Source organism: Salmo salar, chromosome 07, assembly GCF_965601325.2.
Source record: "Salmo salar chromosome 07, fSalSal1, whole genome shotgun sequence".
NCBI lineage: Eukaryota > Metazoa > Chordata > Actinopteri > Salmoniformes > Salmonidae > Salmo > Salmo salar.
In genome coordinates this window covers 13,962,089-13,980,401 of record NC_138297.1, presented here as the reverse complement: position 1 = coordinate 13,980,401, position 18,313 = coordinate 13,962,089, and the positions used below count along the sequence as shown (strand labels likewise).

General features: G+C 43.2%; 1 protein-coding gene across 3 annotated transcripts in view; it reads right to left on the bottom strand.

The window, feature by feature from the left end:
* Positions 1–686: 686 nt before the first annotated feature.
* Positions 687–18,313, bottom strand: part of LOC106608564 (VPS10 domain-containing receptor SorCS2) — a 550,052-nt gene continuing 532,425 nt past the window's right edge. The window contains exons 20-26 of one of the 3 annotated variants that reach the window (XM_045721501.2): positions 17,739–17,862; positions 14,806–14,918; positions 14,411–14,533; positions 14,199–14,298; positions 8,969–9,071; positions 6,058–6,260; positions 687–4,696 (exon numbers count right to left, since the gene is read on the bottom strand). In XM_045721501.2, the coding sequence (XP_045577457.2) occupies positions 4,632–4,696; positions 6,058–6,260; positions 8,969–9,071; positions 14,199–14,298; positions 14,411–14,533; positions 14,806–14,918; positions 17,739–17,862 (831 nt within the window). In that variant the 3' untranslated portion in view covers positions 687–4,631. The remainder of the gene's footprint in view (positions 4,697–6,057; positions 6,261–8,968; positions 9,072–14,198; positions 14,299–14,410; positions 14,534–14,805; positions 14,919–17,738; positions 17,863–18,313) is intronic. The other 2 variants (XM_045721502.2, XM_045721503.2) reach the window with 2 other exon arrangements.

The following is an 18,313-nucleotide window of genomic DNA, read 5'->3' as shown; positions in this document are numbered from 1 at the left end:
TTGTGATGTCATTATGGGGTATTGTGTATAGATTGATGAGGAAAAACATTTATTTAATCAATTTTCGAGGCTGTAACGCAACAAAATGTTGAGAAAGGGAAGTGGTCTGAATACTTTCCAAATACACTGTATATTTAACATCGACAATTGAGGAAACATACAAAAACCTACCACACTCTAGTTCCTTGCCTGGATATGACCCTACATCCTGTGCTTCAGGGCTGAGATCCTTACACCAGAGCCACCAACTCCTTCACACCTAAAATGCTTCCCTTTGTATGTTTGACATCGAGAGTTCTGCAAACGTTCATTAAAGTACAAGAGATGTGGCTCGAACCGATTAGTTCTTAACCAATCAAATCTGCTAATTGGTGATGACATGTTAGTTATTCACTTGATGAAAACCATTCAGTTTGATTTGAACATACCAATCACTCAGTTGGAAGGAGCAAGGTATTGGGAACAGGGGGATTGTTAGTTCAATTCCCATGTGTGCCATTACTAAGTACATATTTACTGTGAGTTGGGTAGGTTTAAAAAAGCATTTATCCAACCTCCCCCCAGCCATTCCATGTACTTGATCTATTCCAGAGCTAGCACAGCTGATTCAACTAGTCAACTAATCATCAAGCCCTTGAAGAAAGTGAAATATTTATTGAGCAGATACAATGATGACAAGCAACATGTAGATTTAGGGGAGTGATTTATTCCAGAATGCAGGTTAAGTGCACTACGCTCTCTGTTGAGGACTTCATAAAATTTTTCATTTATTTAAACAAAATTCAAACAAATCAAAAAAACATGAATAAAACTGTGAGGTCAACTTCACATGATCTTAGTCATCAACAGTGAATCTCCTTCACAAATATATTGGATTCTCTTGACCCCCGCCACCCCCCTTCAACAAGGGGTGGACATAATAACAGACGAGACATCTCTAGAAAACTAAGAACAAGCCAAATATAAGCATATATATGTACAAAAGAACATGAAGAACAGACCGTCAGGCCGGTGTGTGTCTGGGTGTATCAGATAGGCCTACCATCATCATGAATGTAACTGACTCACTGGAAAGCTAGAGATTGACTCTGAGCATTGGTCTGTAGACTAGTACTGTCTCATTCAAGACATCTCTAGCAAGTCTGTATGGCCCAATGTGTGAAGACGGTCCACTTCACTCTAGACTGTACTCTTCAAGATGACTACGTCCTTAGTGCAAATGAAACATCTTGGGATATTTTGAGAAGGGAAGGAAAGCTACTTACCAATGTAGATTTGATAATGAGAGATCCTTTCCAGTTAAACAATGGATACAACAGAAAGTAGCCTATCTAAAAGTCTATGATACTTAGCTATACACTGAAATATTGCTAACTGATACATGAGAAGCAAGCAATGGTATTGAGAAACTCTCTGCGTCATTGTACTGTTATGAGAGGATTCAGTGGAGGAGGAGACCTCCAAAAAAAATGACTGTGTATGTTTTGGTATCAGTGTAAAATACTCACACTCACGTGAAGGACTATATACAGTGAGAGGTTGTTCATATATACAAATCTATGTACACAAGACAAATTATATGGGGAGAAATACCACCACTAACTCTGCCTAACATAGGCTCAATAATGACAGCCACACCATCTCCATGACGACGACTTTGTCTCTGGGGAAATGAACTCACGTTGACCTCTGACCCAGGGGCTATCTTGGGGTTGGGGTCAAACTGTTATTAGTAAATTAACAGAGGAAATGCACCGGAAATGTGGGATTTTGTCGTTTTGATGAGAGGTTTGGCTGGAGTTGTAGTTCATGTTAGATGAGCAGAGGAGTCCACTTCTTTTTTAGGCACCATGGGGCAAACAATGGCTTTCTAACCCGGGGAGGTGACATGCTGTAAATGTGCTGAAATATCACACAACCACATACCATTCTAAGTGTCACTCTTTTAACCTCACCTGCTCATCAAGTACCATAGAACATCAAAAAAATTATACAAATACTTCATCTTTAAAAAAATGATTAAAATATGAATTATTAAAGAGCATTCTTATACATTGTTGTATGATGAAAGGAGACATATTAACAAGGATTTCATGTAAATAATGGTGAATGAAAGAGGATTTTCCCACATGCTTCATTTTAGCTCAACTCAAGTACCTGTATCTGGGATTTATAAACAGAGCAACACCACCCCCTAGTGCCTAAATGGGTAGTTGCATTCTTCTCACAAAGGCAACCCTGTCTCAGTTCAGACTGCAACCGTTCCACGTCCTATCCTTCATATAACTTCCCTGCAGATTTAAAGTGGGCGCTCAATCTCATTCTTTTCCGAATAAGAGTGTTATTGCATTTGAAGTGTGAGAGAGAGAAAAAGAGCCAATTATAAATTGCTTCTCCTAAAAACATTGCTTCTCTTTATTTGGTAGTAATGGAGGTGGTAACAACTCCACCTCTCTTTTCTCCACTGCTAAACTATGCCCATCCAGAATGTGTGTGAGAATTATTTTACCAAACTGTACTTCTCACGGCTATGGCCTGGTCATTGCGTGGTTCTGTTTTGGTGATACTGTGTACAGCACCCCACTATCCTCCTACTACTAGTGAACTAGCATACACTTCATCACCAAAAGTATGTGGACACCTGCTCATCAAAGATCTCATAAAAAAATTATGGTAATTATGGTAATTAATATGGAGTTGGTCCCCCCTTTGCTGCAATAACAGCCTCCACTCTTCTGGGAAGGCTTCCCACTAGATGCTGGAACATTACTGCGGGGACTTGCTTCCATTCAGCCACAAGAGCATTAGTGAGGTCGGGCACTGATGTTGCGCGATTAGGCCTGGTTCGCAGTCGGCATTCCAATTCATCCCAAAGGTGTTCGATAGGGTAGAGGTCAGGCCTCTGTGCAGGCCAGTCAAGTTCTTCCACACCGATCTCGACAAACCATTTCTGTATGGACTTCACTTTGTAACTGGGACATTATCATGCTGAAACAGGAAAGGGCTTTCCCCAAACTGTTGCCACAAATTTGAAGCACAGAAATGCACTAGGCGGTCCCGTTCTGTGAGGTTGTGTGGTCTACCACTTTGTGGCTGAGCCGTTGTTGCTCCTAGACATTTCCACTTCACAGTAACATAATTTACAGTTGACCGGGGAATCTCTAGCAGGGCAGAAATTTCACGAGCTGACTTGTTGGAAAGGTGGCATCCAACATTGAAAGTCACTGAGCTCTTCAGTAATACAATTCTACTGCCAATGTTTGTCTATGGTGATTGCATGGCTGTGTGCTCGATTTTATACACCTGTCAGCAACGGGTGTGGCTGAAATAGCCCAATTTACTAATTTGATGGGGTGTCGACATACTATTGTATATACAGGGCATTCGGAAAGTATTCAGACCCCTTGACTTTTTCCACATTTTGTTACGTTACAGCCTTATTCCAAAATTGATTAAATGCATTTCTTTCCTCGTCAATCTACACACAATACCCCATAAAGACAAAACGAAAACTGTATTTTAGAAATGTTTGCAAATATATTCAAATAAAAAATAAAAAAAACATTATTCACATAAGTATTCAGACTCTTTGCTATGAGACTCAGAATTGAGCTCAGGTGCATCCTGTTTCCATTGATCATCCTTGAGATGTTTCTACAACTTTATTGGAGTCTACCTGTGGTAAATTCAATTGATTGAATGTACTGAGTAAAGGGTCTGAATATCTATGTTGCAAAAAAAATTATAACCTGTTTTTGCTTTGTCATTATGGGGTATTGTGATGTCATTATGGGGTATTGTGATGTCATTATGGGGTATTGTGATGTCATTATGGGGTATTGTGATGTCATTATGGGGTATTGTGTTGTCATTATGGGGTATTGTGATGTCATTATGGGGTATTGTGATGTCATTATGGGGTATTGTGATGTCATTATGGGATATTGTGTGTAGATTGATGAGGGAAAAAAACGATTTAATCAATTTTAGAATAAGGCTGTAACATAACAACATTGTGAAAAAGTCAAGGAGTCTGAATACTTTCCAAATGCACTGTATAGCGTATCTAGAAACTACCTGGTGAGAGTCAGTGAAAGACGAGTCTTACAGTCCAGAGCGTTCTAAATAGCAGGCCAGTAGGCAGGGCGTTCTCTGTGATGTCACCGGATTTCTCTTTCCTCACTGGGTGGTGTCCAATCAGTCTCCGAGGGGTTTAGCCAATGAGAATACACAGAGCAGTCATGACACTGGGTACAAGGACACAAGGACACTGGGTGCAAAGGACACTGGGTGCAAAGGACACTGGGTAAAAAGCAGAGTTGGCCCACACCCCCAATGTTACAGTAACACAGTGGAGGACGAGATAGAGGGACGAGCAGAATGGAGCATAAGTGTCCCTCTGAGTTAGAGACGGAAATGAGGGAGCAAGGGGCTGTGGAGAGGGGGAGAGGAATCAGAAAGGAGAGGAGGGAAGAGATAGGGACTAATGCTAGACTGTAGTGCTTTCTCTCTCCCTCTGTACGGGGAGCGGTGGATTGGTTGGTCAGACAGAGAGACAGAGGGGGAAGGCAGAGTAGAGTTCCCTGTGCTCGTTAGCATGGCTAGCTGGTTAGCGTGTCCGTGTTCAGCCATCAGCTGGTCAGGTAGCTGTGCAGCTCTCTGGAGTTGATGCTCAGCACCACGCCCGAGTGGTTACCTAGCAACAAGGAGAGAGAGGAAGTAGTGAGACCAGAGTCGAGGGTCGGTTGGTTTTAAAAGAGAAAATACCACCTGCTTCTTTATCTTGCAACATTAAAGCATTTCCTTGATTGTCCGTTTCTCTTTGACTGGATGGTTATCTTTTAACTAACCCATAGCTCTGATTTTAATTAATATTTCCCATTGATATAGGTATTAGAATGCTTAAAATGTTTTACCTTTAACTCACAATATCAATATCAGTTTAGTAGCTTTTATGAATAATACAACAGCAAATAAGGAATACCTTGGATTGTTAACTGTTCTGTTAAATGTTCTGTTAACTTCCTGGGCTTGTGAGTGGTAGCAGGCTGTTCTGTTAACTACCTGGGCTTGTGAGTGGTAGCAGGCTGTTCTGTTAACTACCTGGGCTTGTGAGTGGTAGCAGGCTGTTCTGTTAACTACCTGGGCTTGTGAGTGGTAGCAGGCTGTTCTGTTAACTACCTGGGCTTGTGAGTGGTAGCAGGCTGTTCTGTTAACTTCCTGGGCTTGTGAGTGGTAGCAGGCTGTTCTGTTAACTACCTGGGCTTGTGAGTGGTAGCAGGCTGTTCTGTTAACTTCCTGGGCTTGTGAGTGGTAGCAGGCTGTTCTGTTAACTACCTGGGCTTGTGAGTGGTAGCAGGCAGTTCTGTTAACTTCCTGGGCTTGTGAGTGGTAGCAGGCTGTTCTGTTAACTACCTGGGCTTGTGAGTGGTAGCAGGCTGTTCTGTTAACTTCCTGGGCTTGTGAGTGGTAGCAGGCTGTTCTGTTAACTTCCTGGGCTTGTGAGTGGTAGCAGGCTGTTCTGTTAACTTCCTGGGCTTGTGAGTGGTAGCAGGCTGTTCTGTTAACTTCCTGGGCTTGTGAGTGGTAGCAGGCTGTTCTGTTAACTACCTGGGCTTGTGAGTGGTAGCAGGCTGTTCTGTTAACTTCCTGGGCTTGTGAGTGGTAGCAGGCTGTTCTGTTAACTTCCTGGGCTTGTGAGTGGTAGCAGGCTGTTCTGTTAACTACCTGGGCTTGTGAGTGGTAGCAGGCTGTTCTGTTAACTTCCTGGGCTTGTGAGTGGTAGCAGGCTGTTCTGTTAACTGTTCTGTTAACTTCCTGGGCTTGTGAGTGGTAGCAGGCTGTTCTGTTAACTGTTCTGTTAACTACCTGGGCTTGTGAGTGGTAGCAGGCTGTTCTGTTAACTGTTCTGTTAACTACCTGGGCTTGTGAGTGGTAGCAGGCTGTTCTGTTAACTGTTCTGTTAACTACCTGGGCTCGTGAGTGGTAGCAGGCTGTTCTGTTAGTAGTAGTGGGGGTTAGTCCTAATCCTGATCAGGGAACAGAAGGCGGGGCTACCTTCTGCGTTACCTAGAGTCTGCGAGTCCAGGTCGTCGTCGATAAACTCCTCCCCCTGGATGATGTGCTGCGTGTCCTCACTGTGATTGACAGGGCTGGTCATCTCCTGCTCCTTCTCATTGTGCATCTGGGCGTAGACGTTCCGGCCGGGCAGCTTTCTGAAAAACAGCGGAGGATAGGCATCCTCTGTCCTAAGCCAAGGACTGTGGGATTTGTAGTTTTGATAAGAGGTTTGGCTAGAGTTGTAGTTCATGTTAATGAGTGACAGATTGTGGACTTTCTGCATCGGATGCAAAGTATGTGCTATTGGTGTAACTGGTGAGCAAAAGACAAATCATGCACAACATATTCATGTAGAATCTAGATTCATCAAGTACATGCATTTATGTATTCTATAGACAGCATATATACAGTTGAAGTCGGAAGTTTACATACAGGTTGGAGTCATTAAAACTAGTTTTTAAAACACTCCACAAATTTCTTGTTAACAAACTATAGTTTTGGCAAGTTGGTTAGGACATCTGGAGGTCTACAATGTTTTTTCTGAAGTCTTGGCTGATTTTTTAAAATTTTCCCATGATGTCAAGCAAAGAGGCACTGAGTGAAGGTAGGCCTTGAAATACATCCATGGGTACACCTCCAATTGACTCAAATTATGTCAATTAGACTATCAGAAGCTTCTAAAGCCATAACATCATTTTCAGGAATTTTCCAAGTTGTTTAAAGGCACAGTCAACTTATTGCATGTAAACTTCTGACCCACTGGAATTGTGATACAGTGAATTAAAAGTGAAATCTGTCTGTAAACAATTGTTGGAAAAATTACTTGTGTCATGCACAAAGGAGATTTCCTAACTGACTTGCCAAAACTATAGTTTGTTAAAACCTGTTGAGGATAGGGGGCAGTATTTTCACGGCCAGATGAAAAAACGTACCCAAATTAAACTGGTTACTACTTTTTCCCAGAAACTAGAATATGTATATTATTAGTAGATTTGGATAGAAAACACTCTGAAGTTTCTAAAACTGTTTGAATGGTGTCTGTGAGTATAACAGAACTCATATGGCAGACAAAAACCTGAGAAGAATTCAACCAGGAAGTAGAGGATCTGAGAATTGTAGTTCTTCTTTCTAGTCCCTTTCGAAACTACAGTATTTGTGGGGTCACGTTGCACTTCCTAAGGCTTCCATTGGCTGTCAAAAGCCTTCAGAAAGTTGTTTGAGCATTCTCCTGTCACTGGGCAGAGTATAGGAGCTCATTCACTGAGTGGACTGCCTGGGGACAAAGAGATTGGATATGCGCGGTCCCGCGAGCACGCGGTTCCTTCTTTTTCTCCTTGAATGAATACGCTATTGTCCGGTTGGAATATTATCGCAATTTTACATAAAAAATACCATAAAGATTGATTTTAAACAGCTTTCGACATGCTTCTAAGTACGGTAATGGAACATTTAGAATTTTTGTGTCTCGAATTGCGCTCGCGCGGTATGCCTTTGGATAGTGACCTGAACACACAAACAAAACGGAGGTATTTGGACATAAATATGGATTATTTCGGACAAAAACATTTCTTGTGGAAGTAGCAGTCCTGGGAGTGCATTCTGACAAAGATCAGCAAAGGTAAGAGCATATTTATAATACTAATTCTGAGTTTAGGTTGCCCCGAACTTGGCGGGTGTCTGTATAGCTCGCTGTGATGGCGAGCTATGTACTCAGAATATTGAAAAATGTGCTTTCTCCATAAAGCTATTTTAAAATCTGACACAGCGGTTGCATAAAGGAGTACTGTATCTATAATTCTTCAAATAATTGTTATGTATTTTGTCAACGTTTATGATGAGTATTTTTGTAAATTCACCGTAAGTTTTTGGTGGGAATACATTTTCTGAACATCACGCGCCAATGTAAAATGCTGTTTTTGGATATAAATATGAACTTTATCGAACAAAACATACATGTATTGTGTAACATGATGTGCTAGGAGTGTCATCTGATGAAGATCGTCAAAGGTTAGTGCTTCATTTAGCTGTGTTTTGGGTTTTTGTGACATATATCCTTGCTTGGAAAATGGCTGTGTGGTTATTTTGGTCTATGTACTCTCCTAACATAATGTAATGTTTTGCTTTCACTGTAAAGCCTTTTTGAAATCGGACAATGTGGTTGGATTAAGGAGAAGTGTATCTTTAAAATGGTGTACAATAGTCGTAAATTTGAGAAATTGAAATTATTAGATTTTTGAGGTTTTGTATTTCGCGCCATGCTGTTCCATTGGATATTGGCTAGGCGTTCCGCTAGCAGAACGTCTGTCCTCAACAGGTTTTAACTTGAAATTTGTGGACTGGTTGAAAAACTATTTTTAATGACTCCAACCTAAGTGTATGTAAACTTCCGACTTCAACTGTATGTATTCACCAACTGTATCTTGATACATGCAGTTATGTTTTCATCTGTAGTCACGGTTATGTTTTCATCTGTAGTCACGGTTATGTTTTCATCTGTAGTCACGGTTATGTTTTCATCTGTAGTCCCGGTTATGTTTTCATCTGTAGTCACGGTTATGTTTTCATCTGTAGTCACGGTTATGTTTTCATCTGTAGTCACAGTTATGTTTTCATCTGTAGTCACGGTTATGTTTTCATCTGTAGTCACGGTTATGTTTTCATCCGTAGTCACGGTTATGTTTTCATCTGCAGTCATGCAACGCTTCAGAGGAGGACTGGCCAGTCTAGTGCCCAGTGCATATCTCAGATATGTAAGTCTAAAATAGCTTGGTCCCAGATCTGTTTGTGCTTTAGTCTACTACATTGTCATTGTCGTGTGAAATCATGTTTTGCATGAAAATTCCATAAGTAGTTGGCAAACGCGCAGCAACAGACTGGCAGCCATGCAGGCTAAGTCTATAAGACCCACCTCTTGAACTTGTAGAGGATGAAGGATCCGGTAGCGAGGAGGCTGATGAGGAAGATGACAGCCAGAGCCCAGACTCCAGGACCTGCCACTCCACCCTGAGAACCTGCAGGGGAGAAAGACAACACACACACATTATGATATGACACACACAAACAGGAACACACACACACAATGATATGACACACACACACACACACACACACACACACACACACACACACACACACACACACACACACACACCACACACACACACACACACACACACACACACACACACACACACACTAAGAACCCCTATACCAGGTGACCCTGAAAATGGTCAAAGACTCCAGCCACCCTCGTAGACTCCAGCCACCCTCGTAGATTCCAGCCACCCTCATGGACACCAGCCACCCTCGTAGACTCCAGCCACCCTCGTAGACTCCAGCCACCCTCGTAGACTCCAGCCACCCTCGTAGACCCCAGCCACCCTCATAGACCCCAGCCACCCTCGTAGACTCCAGCCACCCTCGTAGACTCCAGCCACCCTCGTCATAGACTGTTCTCTCTGCTACCGCACTGCAAGCGGTACCGGAGCGACAAGTCTAGGTCCAAGAGGCTTCTAAACAGATTCTACCCCCAAGCCATAAGACTCCTGAACATCTAATCAAATGGCTACCCAGACTATTTGCATTGTCCCCCCCCCCTGCCCTTTTACGCTTCTGCTAATCTCAGTTATTATTTATGCATAGTCACTTTAAAAACTCGACCTACATCTACATATTACCTCAATTACCTTGACTAACCGGTGCCCCTCCACATTGACTCTGTACTGGTACCCCCTGTATATAGCCTCACATTTGTTATTTTACTGCTGCTCTTTAATTATTTCTTACTTTTATTTCTGACTTTTTTAGGTATTTTCTTAAAACTGCATTGTTGGTTATGGGCTTGTAAGTAAGCATTTCACTGTAAGGTCTACACCTGTTGTATTCGGAGCATGTGACTAATACAATTTGATGTGATTTGAAAAAGGCACCATTATGATATGACACACACACACAAACACACACACACACACACACACACACACACACAAGCATAGACAACGCACATCAGATGGGAAATGAACACAGGGTAGGTAACACACACACACACACACACACACCTCCTGTGGATGTGGGCCCCTGAGACACAAACAAGATTACAGCTGCCATGTCACAATAAAGTCCAACAGAATGCTAACACTCCATTCCACTCCGCTTCAATAAACACCTTACAGTGTTCAACAGACAACACACACCACACGGTCAGGAGAAGTGATCCATAACCAAACTGTCCAACAAAAGATCAAGTTAAAAAGGAAAGGGAATAGATTAGACATTATTGAAACATATTGTTTACCTCTGTAGATATTGTGAAAAAATGTCTAACATTTTAGCAATTTAGTGGGTAAAAACTTAGGGAAATAACACTGAAAGCAGAGAGCAGGTAACAGGAACCCACAACCAATCAGATTGGAGGAAATGTAGGTTCCTTTTCAAATCAAATGTATTTGTCACATACACATGGTTAGCAGATGTTAACGCAAGTGTAGCGAAATGCTTGTGCTTCTAGTTCCGACCATGCTGTAATATCTAACAAGTAATATAACCTAACAATTCCACAACAACTACCTTATACACACAAGTGTAAAGGAATGAATACGAATATGTACATACAAATATATAAATGAGTGATGGCCGAACGGCATAGGCAAGATGCAGTAGATGGTATAGCGTACAGTATATACATATGAGATGAGTAATGTAGGGTATGAAAACATTATATAAAGTGGCATTGTTTAAAGTGGCTAGTGATACATTTAATTACATCAAGATGGCAAGATGCAGTAGATGGTATAGAGTACAGTATATACATATGGGATGAGTAATGTAGCGTATGTAAACATTATTTTAAGTGGCTAGTGATAAATTGATTACATCAATTTTTCCATTATTAAAGTGGCTGGAGTTGAGTCAGTATGTTGGCAGCAGCCACTCAATGTTAGTGATGGCTGTTTAACAGTCTGATGGCCTTGAGATAGAAGCTGTTTTTCAGTCTCTCGGTTCCAGCTTTGATGCACCTGTACTGACCTCGCCTTCTGGATGATAGCGGGGGGAACAGGCAGTGGCTCGGGTGGTTGCTGTCCTTGATGATCTTTTTGGCCTTCCTGTGACAGCGGGTGGTGTAGGTGTCCTGGAGGGCAGGTAGTTTGCACCCGGTGATGCGTTGTGCAGACCTCACTACCCTCTGGAGAGCCTTCCGGTATTGGGCAGAGCAGCTGCCGTACCAGGCGGTGATACAGCCCGACAGGATGCTCTCGATTGTGCATCTGTAAAAGTTTGTGAGAGTTTTTGGTGACAAGCTGAATTTCTTCAGCCTCCTGAGGTTGAAGAGGCGCTGCTGCACCTTCTTCACCACGCTGTCTGTGTGGGTGGACCATTTCAGTTTGTCCGTGATGTGTACACCGAGGAACTTAAAACTTTCCACCTTCTCCACTACTGTGCCGTCAATGTAGATAGGGGGCTGCTCCCTCTGCTGTTTCCTGAAGTCCACGATCATCTCCTTTGTTTTGTTGACATTGAGTGTGAGGTTATTTTCCTGACACCACACTCAGAGGGCCCCCACCTCCTCCCTGTAGGCCGTCTCGTTGTTGTTGGTAATCAAGCCTACCACTGTTGTGTCGTCTGCAAACTTGATGATTGAGTTGGAGGCGTGAATGGCCACACAGTCGTGGGTGAACAGGGAGTACAGGAGAGGGCTGAGAACACACCCTTGTGGGGACCCAGTGTTGAGGATCAGCGGGGTGGAGATGTTGTTACCTACCCTCACCACCTGGGGGCGCCCCGTCAGGAAGTCCAGGACCCAGTTGCACAGGGTGGGGTCGAGACCCAGGGTCTCGAGCTTAATGACGAGTTTGGAGGGTACTATGGTGTTAAATGCTGAGCTGTAATCGATGAACAGCATTCTTACATAGGTATTCCTCTTGTCCAGATGGGTTAGGGCAGTGTGCAGTGTGATAGCGATTGCGTCGTCTGTGGACCTATTGGGGCGGTAAGCAAATTGGAGTGGGTCTAGGGTGTCAGGTAAGGTGGAGGTGATATGATCCTTAACTAGCCTCTCAAAGCACTTCATGATGACAGAAGTGAGTGCTACGGGGCGGTGGTCATTTAGCTCAGTTACCTTAGCTTTCTTGGGAACAGGAACAATGGTGGCCCTCTTGAAGCATGTGGGGACAGCAGACTGGGATAAGGATTGATTGAATATGTCCGTAAACACACCAGCCAGCTGGTCTGCGCATGCTCTGAGGACGCGGCCGGGGATGCCGTCTGGGTCTGCAGCCTTGCGAGGGTTAACAAGTTTAAATGTTTTACTCACGTTGGCTGCAGTGAAGGAGAGCCCGCAGGTTTTGGTAGTGGGCCGTTTCAGTGGCACTGTGTTGTCCTCAAAGCGAGCCAAAAAGTTGTTTAATCTGTCTGGGAGCAAGGCGTCGTGATCTGCGACGAGGCTGGTTTTTCTTTTGTAGTCCGTGATTGACTGTAGACCCTGCCACATACCTCTCGTGTTTGAGCCGTTGAATTGCGACTCCACTTTGTCTCTATACTGACGCTTAGCTTGTTTGATTGCCTTGCGGAGGGAATAGCTACACTGTTTGTATTCAGTCATGTTTCCGGTCACCTTGCCCTGATTAAAAGCAGTGGTTTGCGAGTTCAGTTTTGCGCGAATGCTGCCATCAATCCACGGTTTCTGGTTGGGGAATGTTTTAATAGACGCTGTGGGTACAACATCACCGATGCACTTGTTAATAAACTCGCACACCGAATCAGCGTATTCTCTCAATGTTGTTGTTCGCCGCAATGCGGAACATATCCCAGTCCACGTGATCGAAGCAATCTTGAAGCGTGGAACCCGATTGGTCGGACCATTGTTGAACAGACCTGAGCGCAGGTGCTTCCTGTTTTAGTCTCTGTCTATAGGCTAGGAGCAACAAAATGGAGTCGTGGCCAGCTTTTCCGAAGGGAGGGCGGGGGAGGGCCTTATATGCGTCACGGAAGTTAGAATAACAGTGGTCTAGGGTTTTGCTACTCCTGGTAGCACAATCGATATGCTGATAGAATTTGGGCAGCCTTGTTTTCAGATTAGCCTTGTTAAAATCTCCGGCTACAATAAATGCAGGATATGTGGTTTCCAGTTTACAAAGAGTCCAATGAAGTTCTTTCAGGGCCATCGATGTGTCTGCTTGGGGGGGAATATACATGACTGTGATTATGATCGAAGAGAATTCTCTTGGTAGATAATGCGGTCGGCATTTGATTGTGAGGAATTCTAAGTCAGGTGAACAAAAGGACTTGAGTTCCTGTATGTTGTTATGATCACACCACGTCTCGTTAATCATAAGGCATACACCCCTGCCCTTCTTCTTACCAGAGAGATGCTTGTTTCTGTCGGCGCGATGCGTGAAGAAACCAGGTGGCTGTACCGACTCAGATAGAGTGTCTCGAGTGAGCCATGTTTCCGTGAAACAAAGAACATTACAGTCTCGGATGTCTCTCTGGAATGCTACCCTTGCTCGGATTTCGTCTACCTTGTTGTCAAGAGACTGGACATTGGCGAGTAGTATGCTCGGGAGCGGTGCGCGATGTGCCCGTCTACGGAGCCTGACCAGAAGACCGCTCCGTCTGCCCCTTCTACGGCGTCGTTGTTTTGGGTCGCCTACCGGGATCCGATCCATTGTCCTGGGTGGTGGTCCAAACAGAGGATCCGCTTCGGGAACGTCGTATTCCTGGTCGTAATGTTGGTGAGTTGACGTTGCTCTTATATCCAATAGTTCCTCCCGACTGTATGTAATAAAACCTAAGATTACCTGGGGTAACAATGTAAGAAATAACACATAAAAAAACTAAATACTACATAGTTTCCTAGGAACGCGAAGCGAGGCGGCCATCTCCGTTGAGAAAGCAGGAAGTAAAAGTAAGAAAAAAGGTTGTGTGAGGTGACTAACACTCATCGATCTCCATCGCTCTCGTGGACGACTCATTAGCTACTAGTCCTTTGAAATAGATTGATAAAAACTAAATTATCCATTCATAGTCAACATGAAACCAAATAATGAAATGGAGAAATGATCTATTATGACATCATATTTACAACATCACAATGGCATGATTACAGGAATTGGAACGGTAATGCAGGATGCTTTGGTTACCTGCGTTAGGGTCAGCTAGCTTCACCAACACCTGTAGACCTCCTCGTACGATGAAGCTAACGTTGTTGTCGTTGAAGGCCTGCTTGATCGCAGGTATACGCTGTGAAAGAAATATAAAACACAACCATACAAGCACAACCATACACAGAGGTAAATTACTGCAGTGAGTGACATTTATTTTAGTTAGGTAGTGTGCGTGTGCACTAGTGTACCTTATCCACAAACACGCTCCACTTAGCACGCTGGCTCTCTGGTGGGAGAACGTACAGGTCAGCTGTGGTGGGCAGGCCCCGCTTCACCATGGTTACCAGGGACACCTGGGGGATACCTGTGATCTGGGAGTCAAAGGTCATGGTCAAAAACAACACCTGATGGGACTTGTGTCCCCTGTTACGACCTGGTTTATGTTCAAACTAACAAGTTCAGGTAGACCCTCCTCCATCTCCCAATGTTTTTTCTCCCATTTCATTATTATCATCTCTATCAAATAGAATCATTGAACATATTGAGGCCAATGCAGATTCTATCATGATGTATCCTGAAGAATACAGTGGTCGTGTTATGTTAAAGCATCAGGTCATGTATGAGGTGAGTACAGTAGACTCACCTTTGCCAATATCTTGGTGACCACCTGACCCACGTCCTCCCTCCACTCTGGAATGTTTGGGTTGAGGCGGTCCAGGTTACTGCTGAAGGCCAGGGGGATGACCTGGAAACGGTCTGGGATCAAATAGGACACACAGGAAGTCAACTCTAAAGGCAACCATTTTGGGTTACAGCATTCAGATGAACAATAATGGAAGCCTCCATAATAATGACACCATATTCATTTCAACTGTTTGGAGGCTTTAGAATAAGTCAACAGTTTCTCATTATCCTACAATGCCTGCTTCTGCAGTATGTTAATTCTGTATCATCAGTTCTCTTGGGGGTAAGATAATACAGTACATTTCTGCTCAGTTAGCATTCTCTCATGAATAAATCAAACTCCTCTATGGACATCGTTACCCAGTGACACAGCAGCACATGACATCATGGCGAACCCAGGTACTAGAGCTATTAAAAACCAAAAAATAAGTAGGTCTGAAGCCGAAAAATAAAGGAAATTCACGGGAGCACCACAATGCCTACTCCACCAAATGCTCTACCGTGGTTTCCCTGTTCACAGCTTTGACCTACTACAGTAGCTACAGTATGTTGGTCTATCGTGCGTCCCACAATGTGTATGCAGGTTGCTTAGGATATCAAACAGCCTAGCGAGGACAACGGTAGACAGTGTCTTTCGCTCCTAAAAAACTCAGATAATACTTTTATTTCCCTTTTTCTTTTGACCCATAGACAATCAGGGGAAATGCAGAATTTCAAAAGTGTCACACAATTGGAGGGCGAATTGTAGGCTGTAATCACACCCTTTCCATTGCCACTCAACAACGCTTTTTATGAGCCACCTAATAATTTGAAATAAGCATACACGTGCACCGTCATAGGATGCCACCTTTCCAACAAGTCAGTCTGTCAAATTTCTGTCCTGCTGGAGCTAGGAGCAACAACAGCTCACAGAACGAGATCTCCGAGTGCTGAAGCGCGCAGCGCGTAAAAATGGTCTGTCCTCGGTTACAACGCTCACTACCGAGTTCCAAACTGCCTGTGGAAGCAACTTCAGCACAAAAGCTGTTCATCAGGAGCTTCATGAAATGGGTTTCCATGGCCGAGCGGCCGCACACAAGCCTAAGATCACCACACGCAATGCCAAGCGTTGGCTGGAGTAAAGCACGCCTCCATTGGACCCTGGAGCAGTGGAAATGCCTTCTCTGGAGTGATGAATCACGCTTCACCATCTGGCAGTCCGATGACAAATCTGGGCTTAGCAGATGCCAGGAGAACGCTACCTGCCCGAATGCATAGCGCCAAATGGAAAGTTTGGTGGAGGAGGAATAATGATCTGGGGCTGTTTGTCATGGTTTGGGCTAGGCCCCTTAGTTCCAGTGAAGGGAAATCTTAACGCTACAGCATACAATGACATTCTAGACACTTCTGTGCTTCCAACTTTGTGGCAACAATTTGGGGAAGGCCCTTTCCTGTTTCAGCATGACAATGCCCCCTTGCACAAAGCGAGGTCCATACAGAAATGGTTTGTCAAGATCGCTGTGGAAGAACTTGACTGGCCTGTACAGAGCCCTGACCTCAACCCCATCGAACACCTTTGGGATGAATTGGAGCCAGACCTAATTGGCCAACATCAGTGCCCAACCTCACTAATGCTCGTGGCTGAATAGAAGCAAGTCCCCACAGCAATGTTCCAACATCTAGTGGAAAGCCTTCCCAGAAGAGTGGAGGCTGTTATAGCAGCAAAGGGGGGAACAACTCCATATTAATGCCCATTATTTTAGAATGAGATGTTCGACGAGCAGGTGTCCACATACATTTGGTCATGTAGTGTACCATTTATCTTCTTAAATCTGATTTTAAACCTAACCCTAACCTCCTTCCTAACCTTATCACACTGTTAACCTTAACCCTAACCTTAACCTTTTTATAAAGTGTATAAACATCTGTTTCACCTACAAAACTTATTCAGTCTAATGGTCACCTAATGGACTCTGTACCTAGTTTTAATTCGACATCTAGAATTCGAGCCAGGTTTGGGAGGAAAAAATTGTCTGACGACGCTAATGCTAACAATCCTGTCAAAAATCCAGCATAGTGGTTCTCGGTAACAGCCAGACGGATCATGACGAGGGTCAGGGAGTGTTGTGTACCTCAATTCAAGTTGATTTGTGAATTTTCATAGATTTTTAGTGTCATATTGAATTTAACATTGAGCTTCAACCAATGCATATACTAACATAATGTAATTCATACAATAACATCATCAATAGTTGATGTACAGCTAGGTTTGCAATGCTACTGGTAGTTTAACAAAGTTACCGGAATCCTCAGTAATTTTGGTAGTTAACAGAAAATCTATGGCAATCTATCGTAACTTTGGTAATTTATACTTGAATAACTTGTAAAAAATGTATTCATTTATATCTGTGTCCATATTGTCCACGAGTTTCTACTAGAGAAAATAGCCTAATTAATGAATATAGCATCTAATCAACAATGGCATTTTTTTTCAATTAACTCTGCAACTCGTTCAGCTAATGACTTTCTTCACAACTGCCACCAGTTTGACACCAAAACATTTACAACGAATACATTGACATAGTAAAATAAAAAAAGTGTATAAAAATATAAATGAAGGATATGTCATGCTGAAACATTCATATTAAACACCAATGGTATTCACTAAGTTGATGGTTTATATTTAGGATAAGGTTTTACAGCTTTGTCATTCAATTTTCTATTTGAAATTGTAATTATTTATTTTACAGGCCACACCTAGGGCCAGAGATAATTACAGGCACCTGCAAAAATCTGAAGTACCCAAAAGGGCTACTAGATGTCTTGTGATAGATTACATAAAATTCTTGAAAGATACAAAAATTCTGTTATATATCAATAATAATTAGCACTGTAATGTTCCCTCTCTCTTACCGTAGACGTGAACGTTCTTGGTGTTCTGCACCATGGAGCGTCCGTTAGAGGCCTGGACGGTGACAGACACCTCTCCTTCCTCAGGGAACCTCGTTATCAGACTGTTCCCCAGAGACATCTTGGGCTGAATGGGACGCATTCAAATACATTGATTCGTTCACCCGTGCTAAGCTTAGCTTTAGCACCATTCACAAAGACAATTTGGCCTACGGCTCAGATCAACCCTTGAGGTTTAGCTTCCATCACCTAAACCCTTGAGGTTTAGCTTCCATCATTCCATCACCTTTAAACCTGTAGGTTGTGTGTGTGTGAGGTGTGTGTGTCAGTATGAATTACCTGTAGGTTGTGTGTGTGAGGTGTGTGTGTCAGTGTGAATTACCTGTAGGTTGTTTGTGTGAGGTGTGTGTCAGTATGAATTACCTGTAGGTTGTGCGTTAGTATACATTACCTGTAGGTTGTGTGTGTGAGGTGTGTGTGTCAGTATGAATTACCTGTAGGTTGTGTGTGTGAGGTGTGTGTCAGTATGAATTACCTGTAGGTTGTGTGTGTGAGGTGTGTGTCAGTATGAATTACCT